Source organism: Hemiscyllium ocellatum, chromosome 24, assembly GCF_020745735.1.
Source record: "Hemiscyllium ocellatum isolate sHemOce1 chromosome 24, sHemOce1.pat.X.cur, whole genome shotgun sequence".
NCBI lineage: Eukaryota > Metazoa > Chordata > Chondrichthyes > Orectolobiformes > Hemiscylliidae > Hemiscyllium > Hemiscyllium ocellatum.
In genome coordinates, this window is record NC_083424.1 from 54,876,257 (window position 1) to 54,899,213 (window position 22,957).

The 22,957-nt window shown below is 41.5% G+C and overlaps 1 protein-coding gene across 3 annotated transcripts in view; it reads left to right on the plus strand.

The window, feature by feature from the left end:
- The window catches only part of cabin1 (calcineurin binding protein 1), a 519,061-nt gene that overhangs the window by 218,008 nt on the left and 278,096 nt on the right, over positions 1-22,957 (plus strand). For all 3 annotated transcript variants that reach the window (XM_060843824.1, XM_060843825.1, XM_060843826.1), the window contains one exon: positions 17,620-17,733. In XM_060843824.1, coding sequence (XP_060699807.1) covers positions 17,620-17,733 — 114 coding nt within the window. The remainder of the gene's footprint in view (positions 1-17,619; positions 17,734-22,957) is intronic.

Below are 22,957 nucleotides of genomic sequence, written 5' to 3' on the forward strand. Positions count from 1 at the left end.
CATAGAAGGATACAGCACAGTACAGGCCCTTCGGCCCTCGATGTTGCGCCGACCGAATCCTACCTAACCTATACTAGCCCAATAACTTCCAAATGCCTATCCAATGCCCGCTTAAATGACCATAAAGAAGGAGAGTTCACCACTGATACGGGCAGGAAAGGATGTGGAGGCATTGGAACGAGTGCAGAGGAGGTTTATCAGGATGTTGCCTGGCATGGTAGGACGATCGTATGAGGAAAGGCTGAGGCACTTGGGGCTGTTCTCATTGGAGAAAAGAAGGTTTAGGGGAGATTTGATAGAGGTGTACAAGATGATTAGGGGTTTAGATAGGGTTGACAGTGAGAACCTTTTTCCGCTAATGGAGTCAGCTGTTACTAGGGGACACAGCTTTAAATTAAGGGGTGGTAGGTATAGGACAGATGTTAGGGGTAGATTCTTTACTCAGCGGGTTGTGAGTTCATGGAATGCCCTGCCAGTAGCAGTGGTGGACTCTCCCTCTTTATGGTCATTTAAGCGGGCATTGGATAAGCATATGGAGGTTATTGGGCTAGTGTAGGTTAGGTAGGATTTGGTCGGCGCAACATCGAGGGCCGAAGGGCCTGTACTGCGCTGTATTTTTCTATGTTCTATGTTCTATGACTGTCACCTACAGAACAGCCAGTAGATTGGCAAGGGAACATGGAAGCTGAATGTGAAACTGTTGATCCGAGAAAACAAAAGTTTGTGAGAAGATTTGTAGCTCGGGTGCTCGTTGTTGTGGTTCTGTTCGCTGAGCTGGGAGTTTTTGTTGCAAACGTTTCATCCCCTTTCTAGGTGACATCCTCAGTGCTTGGGAGCCTCCTGTGAAGCGCTTCTGTGCTGATTCCTCCGGCATTTATCGTGGTTTGTCTTTGCCGCTTCTGGTTGTCAGTTGCTGTCCGTTGCAGTGGCCGGTATATTGGGTCTAGGTCGATGTGTTTGTTGATAGAATTTGTGGATGAGTGCCATGCCTCTAGGAATTCCCTGGCTGTTCTCTGTTTGGCTTGTCCTATAATAGTGGTGTTGTCCCAATTGAATTCATGTTGTTTGTCATCTGAGTGTGTGGCTATTAAGGATAGCTGGTCGTGTCGTTTCGTGGCTAGTTGATCATGGATGCGGGTTGTTAGCTGTCTTCCTGTTTGTCGTATGTAGTGTTTTGTGCAGTCCTTGCATGGGATTTTGTACACTACATTGGTTTTGCTCTCCATGAGGATCTCCAGGAGGTGAAGAGGCGGTAAGTCTCTGCCTCTGAGGCCTCCGAGATAATCTTCTAATCCTAGGTCCACACCGTGGAGCAGGATGAGACATGTTCACATTTCTTTTTCCAGAAGTGCACAGGAGACTTGTGCTCAGCAGTCTGATGTAAGAAGTTAGCTCATCACAGTCTGACACCATGAGGATCCGCAAATGCTTTTATGCCAGACTGTGTGAAATGAATCTCTCAGACAGTGCAGCCTTCCAATTGTCCCTATCTTCTATCACAGAGATCCTAGATGACAGCACATGGGAGAGGTTTTTTTTAAATCTCTGGATAACTGACCAAGGCCCTTGAGTCCTTAGAAAAGAATAAAACTCCCCGAAGGTTTACCAGCCAAGTTGCATTCAGCTCTGTGGGACTTGATTGGCCAGCACCTGCTGGAGTTGTACGACAGTATGCTTCTGTCAGATACTATGTGCAAGTCCATGAGGAAAAGTACCATCACCCTCATCTACCAGGAGGTGGCAGAGATAGAGGAAATTAGAAATTGGCAACCAATTTCACTGTTAAATCTAGATTGCAAAATCCTGTCTAAGGTCATCACCAAATGGGTCAAGTCTGCTCCGGGATCAGTGATTCACCCTGATCAAACCTATGCTTATGGGGCAAGATGATCTTTGAGAGCTTCATGCTGCTCAGGTGTGTAATCGTCTGCATGCAGGACAGAGAGATGGATGCCTGCCTCATCAGCCTGGACCGGGAGAAGGCTTTTGACAACATGCTGTACATTTACATGTGGGATGTGCACTCCAGAATGGGCTTTGGAGAGACAATCCACAATTGGATCTGCCTGCTGTACATCAACACCTGCGATGCAGTCTCAATCAGTGAGTAGGAATTGGAAAGCTTCCCCATCAGATCTGGAGTCAGATGGGGCTGCCCATTCTCTCCTACCTTGTTTGTGTGTTGTATAGAGCCTTTTTGCTGAGGCCATCAGGAAGAATGCAAACCTGAGAGGGGTGACTATCCCAGGCCGTGGAGGCCTGCAAGTTAAAGCTTCCATATAGGTGGATGACGTTGCTGTTTTCTGTTCCAATCTGCTGTCTCTTGATCATCTACAATTAGTTCAAACTGGCATCAGGAGCCAAGGTAGACAGAGGCAAAACTGCAGCTGTATTCTTTTGAGGGCTGGGCTGACCGATCCTTTATCCCCTCACCATCTGGACAGACCATCTGAAGGTGCTGTGAATATGGTTCGAAGAAGCCGGGACATGTGCAAAAACCTAGGAGGAGTGTATTGCCAAAGTGAGCCTTTTGGAGCACTGCTCTCTCTCCATTGCAGGTAAAAATCCGGCTATCAGGTGTAAGGTACTCCTTTCTGTTGTCGTACATGGCTCAGGTCTGACCCATTCCCAGAACCTGTTCTATTGCAGTCACCTGAGACATCTCCCACTTCACCTGGAGGTTTAAGATGGACCATCTCCACAGAGATACCACATACAAAATTCTGGATAAGGGGGGAAAGAATGTATCCAATGTTGCCCTCATCCTGATGACCACCTTTGAGTGTGGCTGCATCAAGCTGTGCATGGACCCTTGGTCCGCAAGCAATGAGTTTCACTACATACTGAGGATACCTGTCCCCTGTGTTGCGAATAAAAAGTGAGGTCGGGTCTGACCTTGTTGCTGCAGAACACTCCAAACGATTGAACCATTCTGTATCATCTGTCCTTCATGGAGAATTTTGAAAAGAAAAACATCTTTGACCACAAGTTCATCAGGAAGTGATCAGCACGTAGCGTTCTTGAGACCCTGAGGAAAAGGAGAGGGTGGATCATGTTGGGTTGACCCCAAGCAGACTGTCAGTCATTTGGCAGAATGCTTCATCACCAGAACTTTCCAACAAGCACAAAGACATTGCTTGGTTGGTGGTGAGAAGGGCACTACCCATAAGATCCTTTATATATGCCTGGACTTTCTGCACCACCGTACTCTGTCCTCAAAGTGGCTGCAGAGGGGTAGAGACTATCACACGGCTGCGGAATTTTCAAAGGAAGTCTAGAGACAGATGTAGTGGTTTTTGTCAAGGTTGTCCTGAGCAGCTCCGTGACACAGGACTCCCTGCTCCAAGGTCTGTTCTCTGGGACACACACCAAGACAAACACTGACTGAACCTGGAGGACTGCCAACTTGGTGAAAGATGCTCTTTGGTCTGCCCAAAGTCTGATGGTCTTCCAGAGCAAGGAGTTGACCTCGACTGTGTGTTACAGACTGACACATCCCAAGGTGCAGGACTATGTGCTGAGGGAATCCCTAAAGCTCGGGGCAGCTGTTGCCTACTGTCTAAGGTCTGTCTTCTGAAAATAAATTGGGGTCTGTTCAGTTATTTGACCCTTCTGCTGCCTGAAATGTATGTCAATATAGTCGTGCACAAGTAAGAAATGCCTTTGGTTTGGATAGAGGCAAACTCCAATGTTTGGTTTGTTTCTTTGTATGCTACTGTACAAAACTGAACTGCTTTAATGGCAATGCACATATACGTTATTCATAATACCTTGATTTTCAATATATATTTTTGAAATTTAATAAGAGTCTGAAGGAGAAGGTGGCGAGATAAAGGTTGAGATACACATTGCTACCATCAATATAGGTAAGATGAGGATGAGGTCTTGCATCAAGAGTTCAGGGAGTTAGGCTATAATTTAAGAGGCAGGACCTTGAAGGTTAGAATCTTCGCACCATGGGCTAGCATGCACAAAAATAGGAGAATAGGGCAGATGAATGCATAGTTCACGAGTGGCCTCGTGACAAGATATGGAGGGTGGTGGTAGAAGGCTGGTTGTGTGACTGGACCCCAGTGTGCAGTGGTGCTCATAAAGGGTGTAGATGAGAACATGGGAGGGATGATAAGTAAGTTTGAGGACGACACAAAGATTGTCTGGGTGGTTGACAGTGAAGAGAAAGGTGTTGGACTATAAGAGGATATTGGTCAGAAGGGCAGATCAGAAGATGGAATTTAACCCTGAAAATGTGGGATGATGCACTTTGGAAGAAGGAACAAGACATGGGAGCACTCAATGAATGGCAGGACACTAGGAAACTGAGAGGAACAAAGGGATCTTGGGTAGTTTGTCCACCTGAAGATGGCAGGACAGGTAAATAGGGTGGTTAAGAAAGCATATGGGACACTTGCCTTTATCAGTCATTAAATAGAAGTTTCATAGAATCCCTACAGTGTGAAAACAGGCCGTTCGGCCCAACAAGTTCACACTGATCCTTTGAAGAGTAATCCATCCAGACCCATTCCCATTCCTCTATCCTACATATATCCCTGACTAATGCAACTAACCTACACATCCCTGAACACTATGGGCAATTTAGCTCGGCCAATTCACCTAACCTGCACATCTTTGGACTGTGGGAGGAAGCAGGAGCACCAGGAAAAAACTCACGTAGACTTGGGGAGAATGTGCAAACTCCACACAGACAGTGGTCTGAGGCTGGAGTTGAAACCAGGTCCTTGGCGCTGTGAGGCAGCAGTGCTAGCCACTGAGCCACTGTGCTCCCATTTCTTTTTCACAGGCTCATTCATTGTGTTCAAATGGCCAAACCTCCCACTTCATCAAACACAAGCCCCTTTTTTTCCCTCGGTAACTCTCTTCAATCATGGCATAGATTATAAGGACAGGATGGTTATGTTGGAATGATATAGAACTTTGGTTAGACCACAGCTGGAGTACTGTGTGTAGTTTTGGTCACCATATTATAGGAAGGATGCAATAATGCTGGAGGGGTGCAGAGGTGATTCAACAGGATGCTGCCTGGGATGGAACATTTCTCCAGCCATGGAGAGACACTGGATAGACTCAGGCTGTTTTCCTTGGAGCAGAGAAGTCTGAGAGTGCACCTGATAGAGGTGTATAAGATTGAGGGGCGTGGGTGGTCAATAACAAGGGGGCAAAATTTAAAGTAAAAGGCAGGATGTTTGGATGGAATTTGAGGAAAACCTTTCACCCAGAGGGTGGTAGAAATTCAGAACGCTGGAGGGAGACGGGAAATCTCTCAACCTTTAAGAAGTACTTGGACGAGCACTTGAAATGTCATAACGTTTAAGGCTATGAGCCTATTGCAGGGAAATGGGAGTAGTGTAGGTAGGAGCATATGTTTTTGGCAGTACAGACATGATGCCAAAGTGCCCTTTCTATTCTGTATGGTTATGTATATATCTTTAGAGACGAGGACCTCTTCTGTCTTTCAAAAAAGCTCATGATTTTTTTGAGATAAGCTGATCTCTTTAGCGATTTCATTAATTTAATTCCTGAATGTGAAATTGACCATTATGTTATCACTCCAGATTTTGAGTCAAGGTTTTATGTTCAGTTTTGTGATATAAACAGTGTTGGAGAAACTTAACAGGTCTGGCAGCATCTACAGAGAGAGAAACAAAGTTAACATTTCAAGTCCATTGGAAGTCTACAGTGCTTGTACAAAATTACCTCCTCTTGCTAATCAGGGACACTTGCTTAATCCCTCCAAAGGTATTCACAGCTATATCATCTTATTCTGCTTTTCCTATTATTTTGTGCTTTCTGTGCTGTTCGGTACAATTGTGGTTAGTTGACAGCAGCTGGGTTGGTGAGTATGTACTGGATGTAGTCGAAGGGCAGCCTGGCGTGAGGTTATTCTTTTCCCATTGCCATTAAGAAAGTGGCTCACACTGACAGCATGATGGCCAGCAGGAACCTGCAGGAAGTGAATCCACAGCTTGCCAGTGGCCATCTGCTCCAAAACAGAATGTTTGCCATGTGGATTCAGGTTCCTCTGTGTAATAGACACAGACAAGCTGTTGTCTGTGTGGTAATCTATTACTTTATCAGGGAAGACAATTGCTTTTGTGAATGGGATGTTTCAAATGTTAGATTGCTTTAAAGCTTGGTTTTGAACAGTTGCTTATGTGTTGTGTGACTGTACAAGTTTTAATTCCGCCTCCTCACCTTATGTGAAAATTTGTTGGCCAAAAGCATCATCTGACCACATTGTTGTAAGCATACCCAAGTGCCCAGGATAAAAGAGATCAAACATTGGGCATTCATGCCATACAATAATCTCTGCCAAGCTATTTTGATTTCTATGTGGGAGATGAACTGCTGGGCTGTGTTGAGCCATAAGTTTGTTCACATGCACCTATCTCTCATGGCATTGTGGGTTGGCATCCTCCACAGTGCCAGCCCCCAGTGTGCAGATGCCTTTAATGTAATTCTACCTCATTAATAATACAGTGCTTCATTCTCAATGATGCACCCAGTCGAACATTTGCTAATTCATACTGCTATGGCCCTTCCTGCCAGACTGGCTGGTTATGGGAGGTCAATAGCTTTTATTTCCTAACTCTCATTTCCAGCATGGTAGGTATTCACCAGGCATCAGCAAGGGAAGAAAACCAGAATGGGAGACTGCAGCAGAGACTCAAAACCCAAGTGACGTGATGCACGTTTTGAAATTAGTTTTTGTTCCCCATTGGCTGGTCAGAATTTGGATTCCATGGTCAGTATCTGTACTGTACTTAAGCCATAGGGGGCACATGCGAGTAGGTTTGCTTGAGCAAGTATGTTTGGTACTTTGCAGTGCTCCGAGTTAGCCACTTCTGAAACATTTTTTTCTGGATTTTTGGTGAATCCATTACCAAAACGCAACTAAGTTTGCCCCATACCAGTGAAATTCCACTTTATTAATGACAGTTATTACTAAAATGGATGTGGGTGCATCTCCATTTCCCAGTTCACTTCATTCTGGTCATAGGTTAATGTCATATTTAAATACCTGTGATTCAAAAATCAACTACTTTCTGGAGTAAATTACAATATTGCTCTTACGTGGACAGACTGCTACTTGTGAAGGAGATACAGTAGTGGTCTTTGTTTTTTGTTTTAACTATTACTTTTATATGATTGTTTAGTTATATCTGATTCATTGTGTTATGAGCTAAATTCATCTATTTTGGTGATCTGAGTTTACCAGAGATAACAGAAGACTAGTATGTTACTTATATCGCCAATTACTCAATCCAACTTAGTAATTAAAATAGCAGCATAATGAGAGTCTGCCATATTTGCAAGTTCAACTTTCACAGTGTTATTTCAGAAAAGTGTGCTTTATAACTTCCTCCTAAAATTGATGTAGAAATTGTTTTGCAGCAATTATGGAAACAACTGTTAACAGAAAGGGAATCCCTGATTGAACAAATTCTTTGTTTTGGTTAGAAAGAAATGGGGGGAAAAGGGGAAGCTAATGTGTCCCTCAGAAATTAAGATGAATGTGAAAGCTGTGTTCCATTTAAAGCTGTAAAGGGATGAATTGATTAATTCCCATTTGACTGCTGGTATTTGTAAGGGGCCAGTGATGGGGCTGTTCTCACTGTGGTGAAATGTGTATGCTTGTTAAATTCCAGTTTCAAATTGGGCTCTTCTAACTGGCATTGAGGTAAATGTTACATTATTAGACATTTTGGTGTTGAGTAGAGAATAGATCATAAATCAGTGTGCATTTTATTAAAACACATATCAAGCAGATCAGTAATGTTTAAGTTTGCAGAGAGTTGGTCAGTTCTTTGCCACATACTTGACAGTAGAGGAGCTGGATTTTAATATTACTGTCTTGAAGAGTTTAGTTGAGGGCTGTTTTTGAACGTACATAGTAGGTGTGCATGGCACTGAGTTTTTCTTTTGAACAGTGATGCTTTCTTTTACATGTCTACTTCAGCGCAGTAATCTGTGGGTTCATGTCTTGAATGCTTTTACAACTGGAAGCACATTGGGTTTTTTCAATCCATCTACAATGTTCAATGGCTGTCATAACAAACAGGAAAACCTGGTGGTTACCCTGAGAAAGTACCTATTAGAAACTGTGTTGCAGCATGCTACGATCCATCAGTCACTGCTGCTTCAAGTCCAGGAGAAGAACTGGCAAATTATGGAGGAAAGGCCATGCTTAAAGGTGAATGCTGTTGTAGCACCTCACAGTTTATCCTGTATGGACTAGTGACTCCAGACATTCAATTCTTAACTTACAGATTTGAATTGTTTGCAGTGAATCTGTTGTACCTTTTGGTTCCCATAAGTTGAAAGTAATCGCATTTTTAGATCAAGGGTACTGGAGCTTGAAGTACACAACAAATTCCATGTGGCTGCTGGATTGCTATGTTGGTGCTTGTGACTTGGCTGTACTGGAGCGTTTTAGATGTGTGCATTTTCATGACAACTAGTCTTGTACGTTCTAGCTCTTTACATATAACAACCTTCAGAATTCTGAAGAAGGGTCACTGGACCCGAAATGGTAACTGTGCTTTCTCTCCACAGATACTGCCACAACTGCTGAGTTTCTGCAGCAATTTCTGTTTTTGTTTCAGGTTTTCAATGTCCACAGTTCTTTAGTTGTATTTTAACATTCCTCTTTCTTTTTAAAATGAATTATAGGTCCTCCATATCAGAAAACTGTTCCAATTATTAACTTCTTTTCCTATTTAAACATAGACACTAGGGCAGGAGTAGTCTATTCAGCCATTCAAGCCTGATCCTTGATGTCTATAATATATAAAATTATGTACTATTTTCTTGAATATATTGTGATTTGGCTGCCACAGTATACTTTTTAATCACAAGATATGAGCATCACTGGCTAGACCATCATTTGTTGCCCATCCTGTTACAAAACTAGTTCTTTTTCTAAAAGCGGTTCCTTTTCTCAAGGAAGCTGTAAAACAGTCTGGGCTCCAAATCGACTGGTTTGGTACAGAGATGCAACGGGTACTGGAAGGTCTTTTTGTTTATACATAAACAGATGAGACTTTAGACCAAAGCTTTTATGTTTAGAAGTGACCTGTATAATGAAAGGGAAGTGGTCAGTCCTGGAAGCTGAATCCTTGTTCGTATTTTTGGGATTGTTGCAAGTATTTTTGGAACAGCATAATTAAGTCTAGCTTGGATAGACTGGGTTCTGTGGTATTCTATATTCTGTTCTTTGTTTTTCACTCTGTTATTTTGCAAATAAATTTTTGTGTCTTAAAACTTGTTAGTCAACCTAGCTAACTTACTCCGGATAATTTTCACTGTACACTTAATGAAACAAGTTGCAAATTTACGATCTGGGCTGCCTGCTTAAGAATGTTCTGAGTCGCCTGGTCTAGTCCATAACAGATTTAAACAGCGAGTGGTAGGTGCCAGTATCTTTATTTTGGGTGTTGGTTTGGCTGGGTAAACAAAGCTTGGGAAATGGCTCTTTCAGTTACGAAGCGTTTTCTGGAGGTGGACAAGGTGAACTTAGTAGTTTTACAAAAGTTGAATAAGGCCAGGCTGCAGGAATTAGCAGACAAACTTGGATTGGAGCTGTCTTTTCTCTGAGGAACAGAGAGATAGTTACTACAGTAGCTCAGCATTTAAATTTGCTGGAAACTCCATCAGGATCTATAGAGATGGCAAAAATTCTATTGCAAATGAATTAGAGGAGGAAGATAAGGAAAGGGTAGCAGAATTGAAACCGTTTGAGTTATGGTTAGAAGTAGAAGAGAGGGAAAAAGAGAGCAGCAGAAGAGAAAGAAAAAGAACGAAGGGTTTTAGAGGAAGAGAAAGAGAGAGCATTTGAACTTCAGAAATTGACACTTAAAAAGGGAAGTCAGCTCAAAAGGCTAGAGATTAAGGCTGAAAGTCAGCTTAGAATGGAAGAGCAGAGAGTTAAAACGGCAAGGTTAGCAGGTGAAGTGGCTGTTGACTATGAGCTGATCCATAAAACACGGTTTGGCTTCCAGAATCAATTTCAGTCCATGAGGGATAGCAATTGGGGCGAAGAGAAATCCTCACGTGGAAAGGGAAAGGTAGATCTCAGTGAAGATCATCAGGAAAACTTACCGCAGGATAAAAAGGAAACCCTTGAAGGGGACAAAGAAGGTAAAAAGCTCTGATATCTTCGTTATAATAAAGTGGGCCACATGAAATCACAGTGGTGGGCTAGGAGAAAGCCGGATGTAGGAAAACAGGAAAGTCTGGAAGTTTTGTTGGCATGGTAACAGGAAGCACAACGGAAACTAGAAAGCTGCATCAAAGATTGATTAAGGAGGAAATGCCAGACCTGCTTAAAAAATATTTCTGCAAAGGTAAAGTTTATTCACGTAGTCCAGTAAGTAAGGAGGGTTCCAAATTAAGGGAACAGAATCCTCTCAGTCTGTGATGCTGAAGGATGAGGAGAGATGTACTCCTGAAGGACTGTTGCCAGAAAAGGTACTGTAATGGGAATTCATGGTAGGACAAAAAGCGCTCAATTATGTAAAGTGAGGCTGGAGTGTCCCGAGAAGAGTGGTAGAAGTACTGGACAAACTCTCAGATCCAGGAATAAAAATTATCCTTGCAAATGATATAGCTGATTCACTGGTAGACGTGCTGCCTACTCTAGTTGAAATGCCAGTGGAGATGCAGGCAGCTGAAGAAATGCAGAATGTTTATCCAGGAATCTTACCAGATGTGTCTTGATGAGATCGCAGAGTCACAAGCTGAAGCAGGAGAGATCAAAAGGCACAGATAAGGAAGCTGAGGTGGTATTATCAGAGCCGTTTTTTGATAAATGGGACAGAACAGGAGACATTTTTACTGGCCTGGACTACACAAGGATGTGGTTGGATTTTGCTAGATGTGTCATACGTCAGCTAATCGGAAAACCACAGGCAGTCATAAAAGCTGCACCTTGAATACCTATTCCAGCATTTGAGGAACCTTTCACAAGAGTCTTGATTGATTGCGGAGGTCCCCTACCTCAAACAAAATGTGGGAATAGTTATTTACTAACAATAATGGATGTCTCGACTAGACTTCCCAACGCCGTCCCATTACACGGTATCACAGCTAAAAGGGTTGGAGAAGCATTACTCAAATGTTTTTACTAGATACGGACTACCAATAGAAATCCAGTCAGATTAAGGATCAAACTTCACATCCAAACTATTCAGCGAGGTTATGGATGGTTTGGGAATAAAGGAATTCAAATCTACTGTGTACCATCCGGAATTGCAGGGAGTGCTCGAGAAATGGCATCACTAAAGACCATGTTTTTGGTCAGGATTATCCAGATGATTAGGATAAGGCAGTTCTTTTTGTGCTTTTTGGGATCAGAGTTGCATCAAATGAATTGACCAAATTCAGTCCATTTGAATTAATTTTTGGCATGAAGTAAGAGGATCGTTAAAATTGATGAAGGAGAAATTAATAAGTCAGAATTCAGAGACCACCCATTTGGACTATGTGTCAAATTTTAGAGAGTGACTAAATAGAGCTGGGGAGTTGGCTAGACAGCATTTAAAGGTAACACAGCATACAATGACATAAGAAGTGGATAAGAAATCACAAATTCACAATTTTGCCATTGGTGTATTGGTGTTACTTCCAATAATAGGTGAACCTTTGAGAAGCAATGTTTAGTGGACCTTATCAAATTGAGAAGAAATTGAGTGAGGTAACCTACTTGATAAGGATTCCAGACAGGAAGAAATCACCGTGTGTCATGTTAACATGCTCAAAAGGTGACGTCGAACAGGGTAGGAAAGCCAAATGGAAGGAAGAAGCAAGTTCAGAGGATTCTGAATGGGACACTCCTCAAATCAAATTGAACAATGAGGAAGTTGTCAAAAATTGGGGTAAATTATTGAGTTACCTTCCACAAGAAAATTGAAATGATCTGAAAGAGTTATTACTATCACATGGGGAGATATGTGGAAGTAAACTGGGAAGTACTAACCTAACTGTGCATGATGTAGAGATAGGAGATGCTGTTCCGATTAAGCAACATCCTTATGGCACAACCCTATAAAGTTGGCACAGGTGTGTTCCAAGATGGCATAATTGGTGAGTTAGTGACTGGAGCTCACCTATAGTCAAGGTGCCAAAGCCAGATGGTATCCAATGGTTATATGTAGACTATTGCAAAGTCAATGCTGTTACAAAGACTAATGCATATCCACTTCCATAGTTGGAGGACTGTGTCGAAAAGGTGGGGCAAGTAACTTGCATTTCCATGTTGGACTCACTCAGAGGCTACTGACAGGTACTTTTGTCAGAAAGACCAAAGACAATTTTGACTTTTGTTTAAAATCATGCCATTTGATATAAAAACTGCTCCAGCCACATTTCAGAGAGTAACTAATAAGGTCATTGCCGGATCACCCAACTGTGGTATGTATATTGATGACCTGGTGATTTTTAGTCACTCGTGGAAGGAACATTTACGGCATTTATTAGACTTACTTGATCAACTTTGGAAGCCTGGTGGTAAACCTAGCTAAAAGTGAATTTGTCAAAGCCTATGTTTTTTTGTTCTTACGTTTTTTTTGTTCTTACATTTTTCTCTCCTTCTGCCCTTCTAACTTTTACCTCTGTTTCATTTTTACTGCGTTTATTGGAACTATTGCAAGTATTTTTTCAGAACAGCATAATTAAGTCTAGTTTGGATAGACTGAGTTCTGTGGGTGTTCTATATTCTGTTCTTTGTGTTTCATTTTGTAATTTTATGAATACATTTTTGTCTGTTTTAATACCTGATTGTCAACCCAGGTAACTTACTCTGGGTAATTATCACTGAGCACCTACCAAAACAGATTACAAAGTTACAGCCCTGCCGAGTTTTCACTATCTCCCCAGACCTCCCCCTCACCGAGGACGAGTGATCAGTCCTTAGCAAAGACCTTACCTTCATCCCCTCTGTCCATGCATCAACGAATTCAATACACATTGCGATATCGAACACTACTTCCTCTGCCTCCGAGCTTCCCTGTCAACCCCACGGCATCAATGTGGACTTCACCAGTTTCCTCACTTCCCCTCCCTCCACCTTACCCCAGTTCCAACCTTCCAGCTCAGCATCGTTCTCATGACCTGTCCACCTGTCAATCTTCCTTTCCCACCTATCCGCTCCACCCTCTTCTCTGACCTATCACCTTTACCCCCATCTCCATCTATCCATTGCACTCAGCTACCTTCTCCCCAGCCCCACCCCGTCTCCCATTTATCTCTCCACCCCTGAGGCTCCTAGCCTCATTCCTGATAAAGGGCTTTTGCCAGAACATCGATTTTCCTGCTCAGGGTGTGCTGTCTGACCTGCTGTGCTTTTCCAGCACCGCTCTAATCTTGACTCTAATCTCTAGCATCTGCAGTACCCACTTTTGTCTTGCAAAGTTACAGTCTGGGCTGCCTGCGTAAGAATGTTTTGAGTGGTCTGGCTGAGTCCACAACAATCCCTATTTGTTCAGAGGACAGTTATGAATCAACCACATTGGTGTGGGTCTGATATCACGTATAGGTCAGACCAGGCAAAGACAGGAGATTTCCTTTCCAGAAGGACTGAATGAACCAGATGGATTTTTCTGAGAAACTAAATTCTCCGTTCTCACGTGGCCTACATATTTCTTCTGGCAAAGGTCTTCCTGCAATGTTTCGATTTGGTTATTCTGAACATGGTTAGCAGGCCACCATCTTCTTTCTTTGCCCTGTCAATCTGTTCCTTGTGATTGGTTTTCCGTAATCTCTGCGGATTGGTCAATGTGTAGGCATTTCCTTCTGCTTGTGATCTCATATGGCCCTCCAGTGCTTTCTCAAGCCTTTCTCTCTGCCTGGTGTACATTCTGTTGTTCCTAGTTCACTGTATCAACCCTATTGTCTTTCTCTTGACTTGATTGTCTCCTCAAATTGCTTGCTTTCAATGTCAAAAATTGTCTACTTGTAGCTTCATTGGAACTGTATGGACTTTCCCCAACACTGGATCAAGATCCTGGAATCCCCTAACAGCACTGTTGTTGTACGTGGGCTATAGTTCAAGAATGTAGCTCACCACCATTCTCTTGATGGCGATTGGGAATGGGCAATAAATGATGCCCTTGTCAATAATGCCCATATTCCACAAGTAAAAAATTGCTTTGGCATTGATTACAGCCTGCGATATTGTGAGCTTGCACTCCCGCAGCAATTCCTTTTGTACTTCAGGATGTGCTGAACCCCAAATAAATTGCTCCAACAGTCTTTCATCTATTTCCTTCAATTTACATCTGTATTTTTCATTCTTAAAGAGTTGCCAACAAGTTCACCTTGTTCCTACCTCAGGCTTTGAAACACATTGCTAGATCATTTGGTTTGACTTTGGTTGGACATCTGAATTGAATTTTTCAAAACTTTTTTTGACTGAGTTTTATATTGTGACTCATCAAACTATGAGACAAGTTTAACCCAATCCATGCCGGTCACACAGGATGTAGCTGAGCCTTTCCTCTTCATGAGTGCCACTTAGAAGGCTGTTGAGTGTTGAGCTGCCCTTTTGCTTAAATTTTCAAATGACATCATCCTTCTCCATTCATTTAGGCTTCAGGAATTCATTTAGTTTTCACACAATTCATTCTTCTGTTTTTGGCACTAATTCAGGTTGTTTTTTTCTTAATCTAATTCAACGTTAATTACATTTGAATAGCTGAGTCTTGCCGTTGACACCTTTGCCATCACATTGTGTGTTCCAGGAGTTTGGAATAATCTCACTTTTAGACTGAAAAAGCTGGAGTTTGTTTATTTGAGTGTATTTCTTAATGCTACCCTTGTGACTGGTTAGCTGAGACTTTGGCATCTGACTGCAGCGTATTGAAAACTGTGGCACCCTGGCTGTGCATTCTTATAGCAATCAATTCCTTGCTTTTTATGAATAATATCTCAATGTAAAATCAAGTTTCTACTGGTTCCTTAAACTATCTGTCCATAAAAGTCCCCCTGTTAAAAATATTGTTAAAAAGATATTTTAAAATCTGCACATATTCCAGTCATTTATCTGCCAAAAGTAAGTAAATATGTTTCTATAGCAATTAAAAGTGACTGAGGTGCAGATATGACTGTGAGATGCCACTTTCAGCAAATAAAGACTCCAGATACTGGGTTTCTTGATTTGTTAACCATAATTATGATACCAGAGCCTTTTATGTACCTAGAAACAGCAGATTTTACTTAACATATTTGATGTAGGGATGTTTGAAATGATGTTCACACATGTGGTATATGTCTACATTGCAATGTCTGGTGGTGTACCTCTACTTAAAATTGTCTTTGTTATAATAAAGGAAGACTTGGCACCCTTTGCCTCCACATAGCCGTGAAGCCTGTACATTTTTGCTTTGCAAACTCCAAGACACCTCATTTTGTGCCACTAAATGTAACATGAGTTTTAAAACTCTGAGAACTAATATTGTCCATGATAGAAAGGGATCCATTCCTAATTATTAAGCAGGATAAGTATTAAATAAGATATTTTAACACAAATTTTAAACAATTTAAAACACTGTCAAATTTTGTTCTTTTAAATCTCCCCAACCAGTTGCCAATGAGTCAATGTTGGGAAATAAATGTTAAAGAAAAAAAAATTAAGATATTTTCTAATGATAGTTACTTTCCTGTTAATTGAGGGCAAATGTTAAAACAACTCTTGGTTCCAATTTAGCACAGGTTCCTACGCTGAAGAAAGAACATTCTTAATTTGGGGTATATCCAGGAATCTCTATGTGGAACCTGGACCAGCAGCAGATTTCAGGTGTACATAACCTTTGTAGGAACTGATGGGTCACCTTCTCCCTTTAGGCTGCATTGACCCTTGCTGAGCTTCAATATTGGGAAAGGCTGGAAACATTAAAAATGATTGCAAAGTCAAGATCCAACCAGTTGACCAGTGTTCTTCAGGGAGGGATACCTTTCCTGGTCTGTTCTATGTGTGTCAGTCCAAATGGTTCACTCTGTACTGCTCCCTGTGCCACTTTGCTTTGTCAAGGGATAAAGTACATTGCCATACAAACTACAAAACATTTAAGACTGTCCCCCAACTTGAGGCAATTAGGATGGACAATAAATGCTGACCATGCCAGATTCACCTTTACCCTGAGAATAAATATTTTAAAAAGTGCATTAGGAATAAAACGTCTGCATCACATCCTTGATGTTGTATATGGGGGTTCAGTATGATATGCCATTGACAAGTTGTGCAATGTTTGAGCCATTGCTGCTTTTGAATCACTTAGTGAGCATTTCAAATGGTTTTCTTTGTTGGTGTTTCTGAATCTTTTTGGTCAGTTTTTTCTGTCCCTTGATGCCACGGTCAAAGGGGTTATAGAGTCATAGAGTCACACAGCAAGGCAACAGACCCTTCAGTCCAACCAATTCATCCCAAACGTAATCCCAAACTAATCTAGTTCCACCTGCCTGTGCTTGACCCATATCCTACCAAATATTTCTTAACTGTTGCCATATCAGCTTCCTCTGGAACTCCCTTCCACACATGAACCACTCTGTTTTTTAAAAAAAAATGCCACCCATGTCTTTTTTTAAAATCTTTTTCCTCTCACATATAAAAATATGCCCCCTCGTTTTGAAATTCCCCACCCTAGGGAAAAGACATCTGCCATTCACCTTAACTATACCTTTCATTATTTTATAACCCCTCAACCTCTTATGCTTCAGTGGAAAAAGTTTGAAAAAAATGTTGGCTGCAAATTATGTGTGAGGGACCGTATCAAAAACAGAAGCCACTTCAGGTCAACAGCAATCACTATCACACACTATTGGTCTGTGTAGTTCTTCACAGCCTGTCCCCTGCTCCTCAAAACAAAAATATTCCTAGTAAAAGAGCTCAAATGCAGAATCATAATGAATATCTGTTCCTATTTTAAAATGAACCTAATGATTGTTACAAGCTTTTTAACTAAATTGTAAGAGTTGTGCATGCCTATAATAGGGCACCAAGGTACCTCTTCATAAAATAACCTTGAGGTTTCTTAATATTTGTGACTGGACTACAATATGTGACTGTTTTTCATTTTTGGCTGAATGACTACTTTAATCAGTCTGTTTTATAGTTTGATAAAAATGCAGATGAATCTGAACTGACAGCAGTCAGTTGGTATCTCACATAATAAGTCCAAGATCAGAACACACAACAGTCTTCATGTAGCTGAACTGTAATTGATCCATACATTACAGATGGCCCATTATGGGATCTTGAATAATCACAATCATTGCAATTTATGGTCTCAACTGTTTTTGCTTGCCCAATGTTTTTCTGTACTGAATAGACTGAGTGGTTGCACAGTTCCACTCTACAGTTATAATGTGCAACATTTCATTTTATCAAATGGATGTATATGTACATGTCGGTTTTGCCATCTCATTTTGTGGTCTCATTGACCAATGATATTTGGTATTTATTAAACAACATTTTCCAGGATTTCACTATTGGCAGAGGAAATTTCCATAAGCAAACTTTTGTTTAATAGGGTGTTACTTTCTAAATAAGCCATTAGATTCCCTGGGTGTCTATGTGTTGTAATTTTTTTTATCAATTGTCATCCTCAGAACCTGAACTGGGCTCGGGACGTGCTGCTCGGTGTCAATATACCATGGCAACAATTGAAGCATATGCCAGCTCAAGGACTTTTCTACGAGAGGAACAAAACAAATTTTTTTAATGTAAGTTTTATTGACTTGTTTCTACGTAAATATTTTAAATTTACTACTTTTTGCTACATCTATACTACATTTGCAAGGAGCATTAAACCAGAGTTGCCTATGAACCGTTAGCTTACTACTGTAAACTCAGCACTTGTTCCTGTTGAATTGTTCACAATTGTGCTTTTATTTTCCTCATAACTGAAACTGCAGTGATACTGTCACCTCCTTTTGGCTGCAGAGATCACAGAACCTGATGTGTGACTTGTGTTTCAGAAAATCCTTGCAGGAATTGCTTCTGCTGCTCTCTTTGCCTGGGTTCTTGTCATGATAACATCACTGAAGTGCATGTGTAGCAGAAATAAGCATTAAATGTTCTTCAGTTCAGCTACATTGTGTGTGTCTCTGTAAACAATATTGGATTTGTCACAAGGTTTGTAGTTGAAGTAAAAGATGGCGCTCCAAATTGCCCATTCAGTTGTGTACATTAGGAAACTGCACTTGCACCTCAATACCAAATGCTGTAGAATTACCAAGTGTTTCAGATTCCGAAGAGTGAACTCATACAACATGCAGAGTTTAGCCTACAGCCATAGGCATTTGCATACATCTTATGAACTCCTACTCTGCTAATGAAGGAAATGTGGACAGTCTGATGGATGCAATAATTGATGCTAATTGCAACAGGCACAAGGTTAGTTGTGTTCTATTAGCAAGGGAAATTTAATAGACTTGGGATAGAATTTGGTCCAAGTCATGGCCTAATCTGGATATTCAGGACTGGTATGCTGGAATAATTTTTTGTTGAATCATGGATATGTTCAATTGAAAGTAGTACAGTACAAGCTGTGTCATAAATCTTTAATTTGTAGAATATTTCTATTACTGATTTTGTTATAACTAGTTGGCAATTATATAAAATAAAATGTGAACTTTTGTCACCTTACATTTTACTGTTCCCAACAGACAACTTCTGCATTGGGATGGCATCAGCCTGCACTTGTGTACTGGTATTCCTTCATATCTGATGAGTTAGAAGGTCTTAAAGCATGGTCAACTCAGTATTAGTGAGTTCCTTCCCTGAGCAGAATTATGTATTGACTGGTTAAGATTCTAATTATAATTTTGCCTGTCCTTAACAGCTCTAGCTGTATGTATGTTCCAACAATGATCAGGACTGGAAAATGTGGAAGATTTTTTCGGATTCCTCTCAGACCCAGGATACTGAGAGGAGAAAAATTGTAAAAAGATATGAGAGGCACTTTTTTAACACAGACGGTGGTTCATGTATAGAATGAACTTCTAGAGGAAGTGGTGGTTGCGGGTACAGTTAGAATGTTTTAAAGATGCTCAGATAAATACATGAGAAAGGAAAGTTTGGAGGGATATGGGCCAAGTACAGGCAGATGGGACTAGTTTGATTTGGGATAATGGTCAGCTTGGACTGGAGGGCCTGTTTCTGTGCCGGATGACTGAACTCCAGTGTAACATTCCCATCATTACCCACCTAAACTTCACAGGGAATATGGTTGGAGTTTAAGTTTTTGACTATAAAGGCAGACATCTTCTAGATATTGAGGGGAAGTCAAACGAGAAATTATTTTAGCTTGTTGGGGAGTCTAAGACTAGAAAGTAGTCTAAAAAGCTAGAACAAAACATGTCAAGAGTGAAATTAGGAAATCTGTCTGCACACAATGGGTGGCAGAAATTTGGAATTTTTTTTCTTCAAATGATAAGTTTTGCTTGAACAATTGTAAAATTTAAATCTGAGACTGACAGACATTGTTAAACAACAGGAAGGCAGAATTTTAAGTTTGTAGATTTGCCGTGATTTCATTCAATGGCAGCAGAGGCTTGAGGGGCGAAGTAGCCTTGTTTCTGAGTACATTGTTTTTCTTCTCATCTGTATTACTGATCACACACTTTACTACAACATCACCTCTTAGACTATTTCTAAAACAGGTTCAGGGTCTCACTGCATCAAAGCTTTTTTTTTCTTCTGTTTTGAGATTAGTTCAAGGCTTGAAATTAAGATGGATTCTGTTAAATTACTTGTTGGAGAATATGGGTTTCTCACCCTTTATGTAATCTGAGGCAACAGCCAAAAAATGATACAACAGAACTGGCTCGAAGGTAGGAGACGGAGAGGTGGTGGACGGTTGCTTTTCAGACTAGAGGCCTGTAACCAGCCAATGTCACAGGATCGGTACTGGTTCCACCGCTTTTTGTCATTTATATAAATGATGTAGATGTGAAAATAGGAAGTATGGTTAATAAGTTTGCAGATGACACTGAAATTGGAGGGAGAGTTGACAGCGAAAATGATTATCTCAGTTAATGGGACCTTGATCAGATGGGCTGATGGGCTGAGGAGTGGCAGATGAAGTTTAATTTCGATAAATATGAGGTGCTGCATTTGGAAAGGCAAATCAGAGCAGGACTTATACATTTAATGGTAAGGTCCTGGGGAATGTAGCTGAGCAAAGAGACCTTGGAATGCAGGTGCATAGTTCCTTGAAAGTGGAATTGCAGGTAGATAGGATAGTGAAGAAGGCATTTGGTATACTTGCCTTTATTGATCAATGCATTATGTGTAGGAGTTGGGAGATCATGTTATAACTGTACAGGACATCGGTTAGACAAACTGCGTGCAATTCTTGCTGCTATAGGAAGGATATTGTGAAACTTGAAAGGGTTCAGAAAAGATTTACAAAGATATTGTCAGGATTGGAGGGAATGAGCTATAGTGATAGGCTGAATAGACGGAGGCTATTTTCCCTGGAGCATTGGAGGCTGAGGGGTGACCTGAGAGAAGTGTATAAAATCATGAGGGGCATGGATAGGCTGAATAGCCAAGGTCTTTTTCCCCAGGGTGGGAGAGTCCAAAACTAAAGAGGAAAGATTTATAAACTTTTTCACCCGGGGGTAGTGTGTGTATGGAATGAGCTGCGAGAGGAGATGGTGGAGACTAGTACGATTATAGCATTTATAAGGTATCTGCATGGGCATATGAATAAGAAGGGTTTAGAGGGATATGGGCCAAATGCTGGCAATTGGGACTAGATTAATTTAGGAAATCTGTTCCATGTGAACGAGTTGGGCTGAAGTACAAGAGTGCTGTACACCTCTAAGACTCTATGACCACTTAAACCACTTAACATCTGTTTTATTTGCAAATAGCATACAGAAGCAGAAATAATAAGCAAAATACGAATCAGCCTAATAACTGTATGAAATATTTTGAATCAATGAAAAAAATCTGATTTACATACACATTCTAGAAAACTATGTCAAGTGACATGAAGATGTGGGGTGTACCGTACCTTTAAGAGAATTAGAAGCAAATTTAACTAGAAATTTAATTAGAAGCACCAGTATTCCTGGGGGGAGGTTTGCTAGTGCTCTTTGGGAGGGTTTAAACTAACTCTGCAGGGGCATGGGAACCTGGACTGTAGCTTTATGGTACAGGACCTTGCGTGTAGGGAGGTTAGGAACAAGGCATCGATCTCGAAGGAGGGTGCCTGTAAACAGAAAGGTGGCTTGAAGTGTGTATACTTCAATGCCAGAAGTATAAGAAATAAGGTAGGTGAACTTGCAGCGTGGGTTGGTACCTGGGACTTCGATGTTGTGGCCATTACAGAGACGTGGGTAGAACAGGGGCAGGAATGGCTGTTGCAGGTTCCAGGGTTTAAATGTTTTAGCAGGGTCAGAGATGGGGGTAAAAGAGGGGGTGGTGTGGCATTGCTTGTCAAGGATGGTATTACAGCGGTGGAAAGGACGATGGAGGAAGACTTGCCATGTGAGGTAGTTTGGGCTGAGGTTAGAAATAGGAAAGGTGAGGTCACCCTGTTAGGAGTTTTCTACAGGCCTCCCAATAGTCCGAGAGAAGTAGAGGAAAGTATTGCGAGGATGATTCAGGAGAAGAGTGAAAGTAGCAGGGTGGTTGTTATGGGGGACTTTAACTTCCCAGATATTGACTGGGAAAGCTATAGCTCGAGTTCATTAGATGGGTCGGTGTTTGTCCAATGTGTGCAGGAGGGTTTCCTGACACAATATGTAGACAGGCCAACAAGAGGTGAGGCTATACTGGATTTGGTTCTAGGTAATGAACCAGGCCAAGTGTTAGACTTGGACGTAGGTGAGCACTTCGGGGACAGTGATCACAACTCGGTGACTTTTACTTTAGTGATGGAGAGGGATAAGTGTGCACTGCAGGGCAAGAGCTATAGCTGGGGGCAGGGAAATTATGATGCGGTGAGGCATGACTTAGGATGCGTGGATTGGAAAAATAGGCTTCAAGGGAAGAACACAAATGATATGTGGAGATTGTTCAAGGAACAGCTATTGGATGTCTTTGATAAGTATGTACCAGTCAGGCAGGGAGTAAAGGGTCTTGTGAGGGAGCCGTGGTTTAATAAGGAATTGGAATCCCTTGTGAAAGGGAAGAGGGCGGCCTATGTAAAGATGAGGCGTGAAGGTTCAGTTGGGGCGATTGAGAGTTATAAGGTAGCCAGGAAGGATCTAAAGAGAGAGCTAAGAGCAGCGAGAAGGGGACATGAAAAGTCTTTAGTTGGTAGGATTAGGGAAAACCCAAAGGCTTTCTATAGGTATGTCAGGAATAAAAGGATGGCTAGGGTAGGTATCGGTCCAGTCAAGGATAGTAGTGGGAAGTTGTGCGTGGAGGCGGAGGAGATTGGAGAGACACTAAATCAATACTTTTCGTCAGTATTCAGTCAGGAACAGGACACTATTGCTGATGTGAATATTGAGTCACAAGTGATTAGAATGGATGGCCTTGAGATATGTAGGGACGAGGTCTGGGGAATACTGGAAAGGATGAAAATAGCTAAGTCCCCTGGTCCTGATGGCATTTATCCTAGGATCCTCTGGGAAGCTAGGGAGGAGATAGCAGAGCCATTGGCCTTGATTTTTATGTCGTCATTGTCTGCGGGAATAGTGCCAGAAGACTGGAGGATAGCGAATGTGGTCCCCTTGTTCAAGAAGGGGAGTAGGGATAGCCCGACTAACTATAGGCCAGTGAGTCTCACTTCTGTTGTGGGCAAAGTCTTAGAGAGAATTGTAAGGGATAGGATTTATGAACATCTGGATAGGAATAATGTGATCAAGGATAGTCAGCATGGTTTTGTGAAGGGCAGGTTGTGCTCACAAACCTTATTGAATTCTTTGAGAAGGTGACTAAGGAGGTGGATGAGGGTAAAGCAGTAGATGTGGTGTATATGGATTT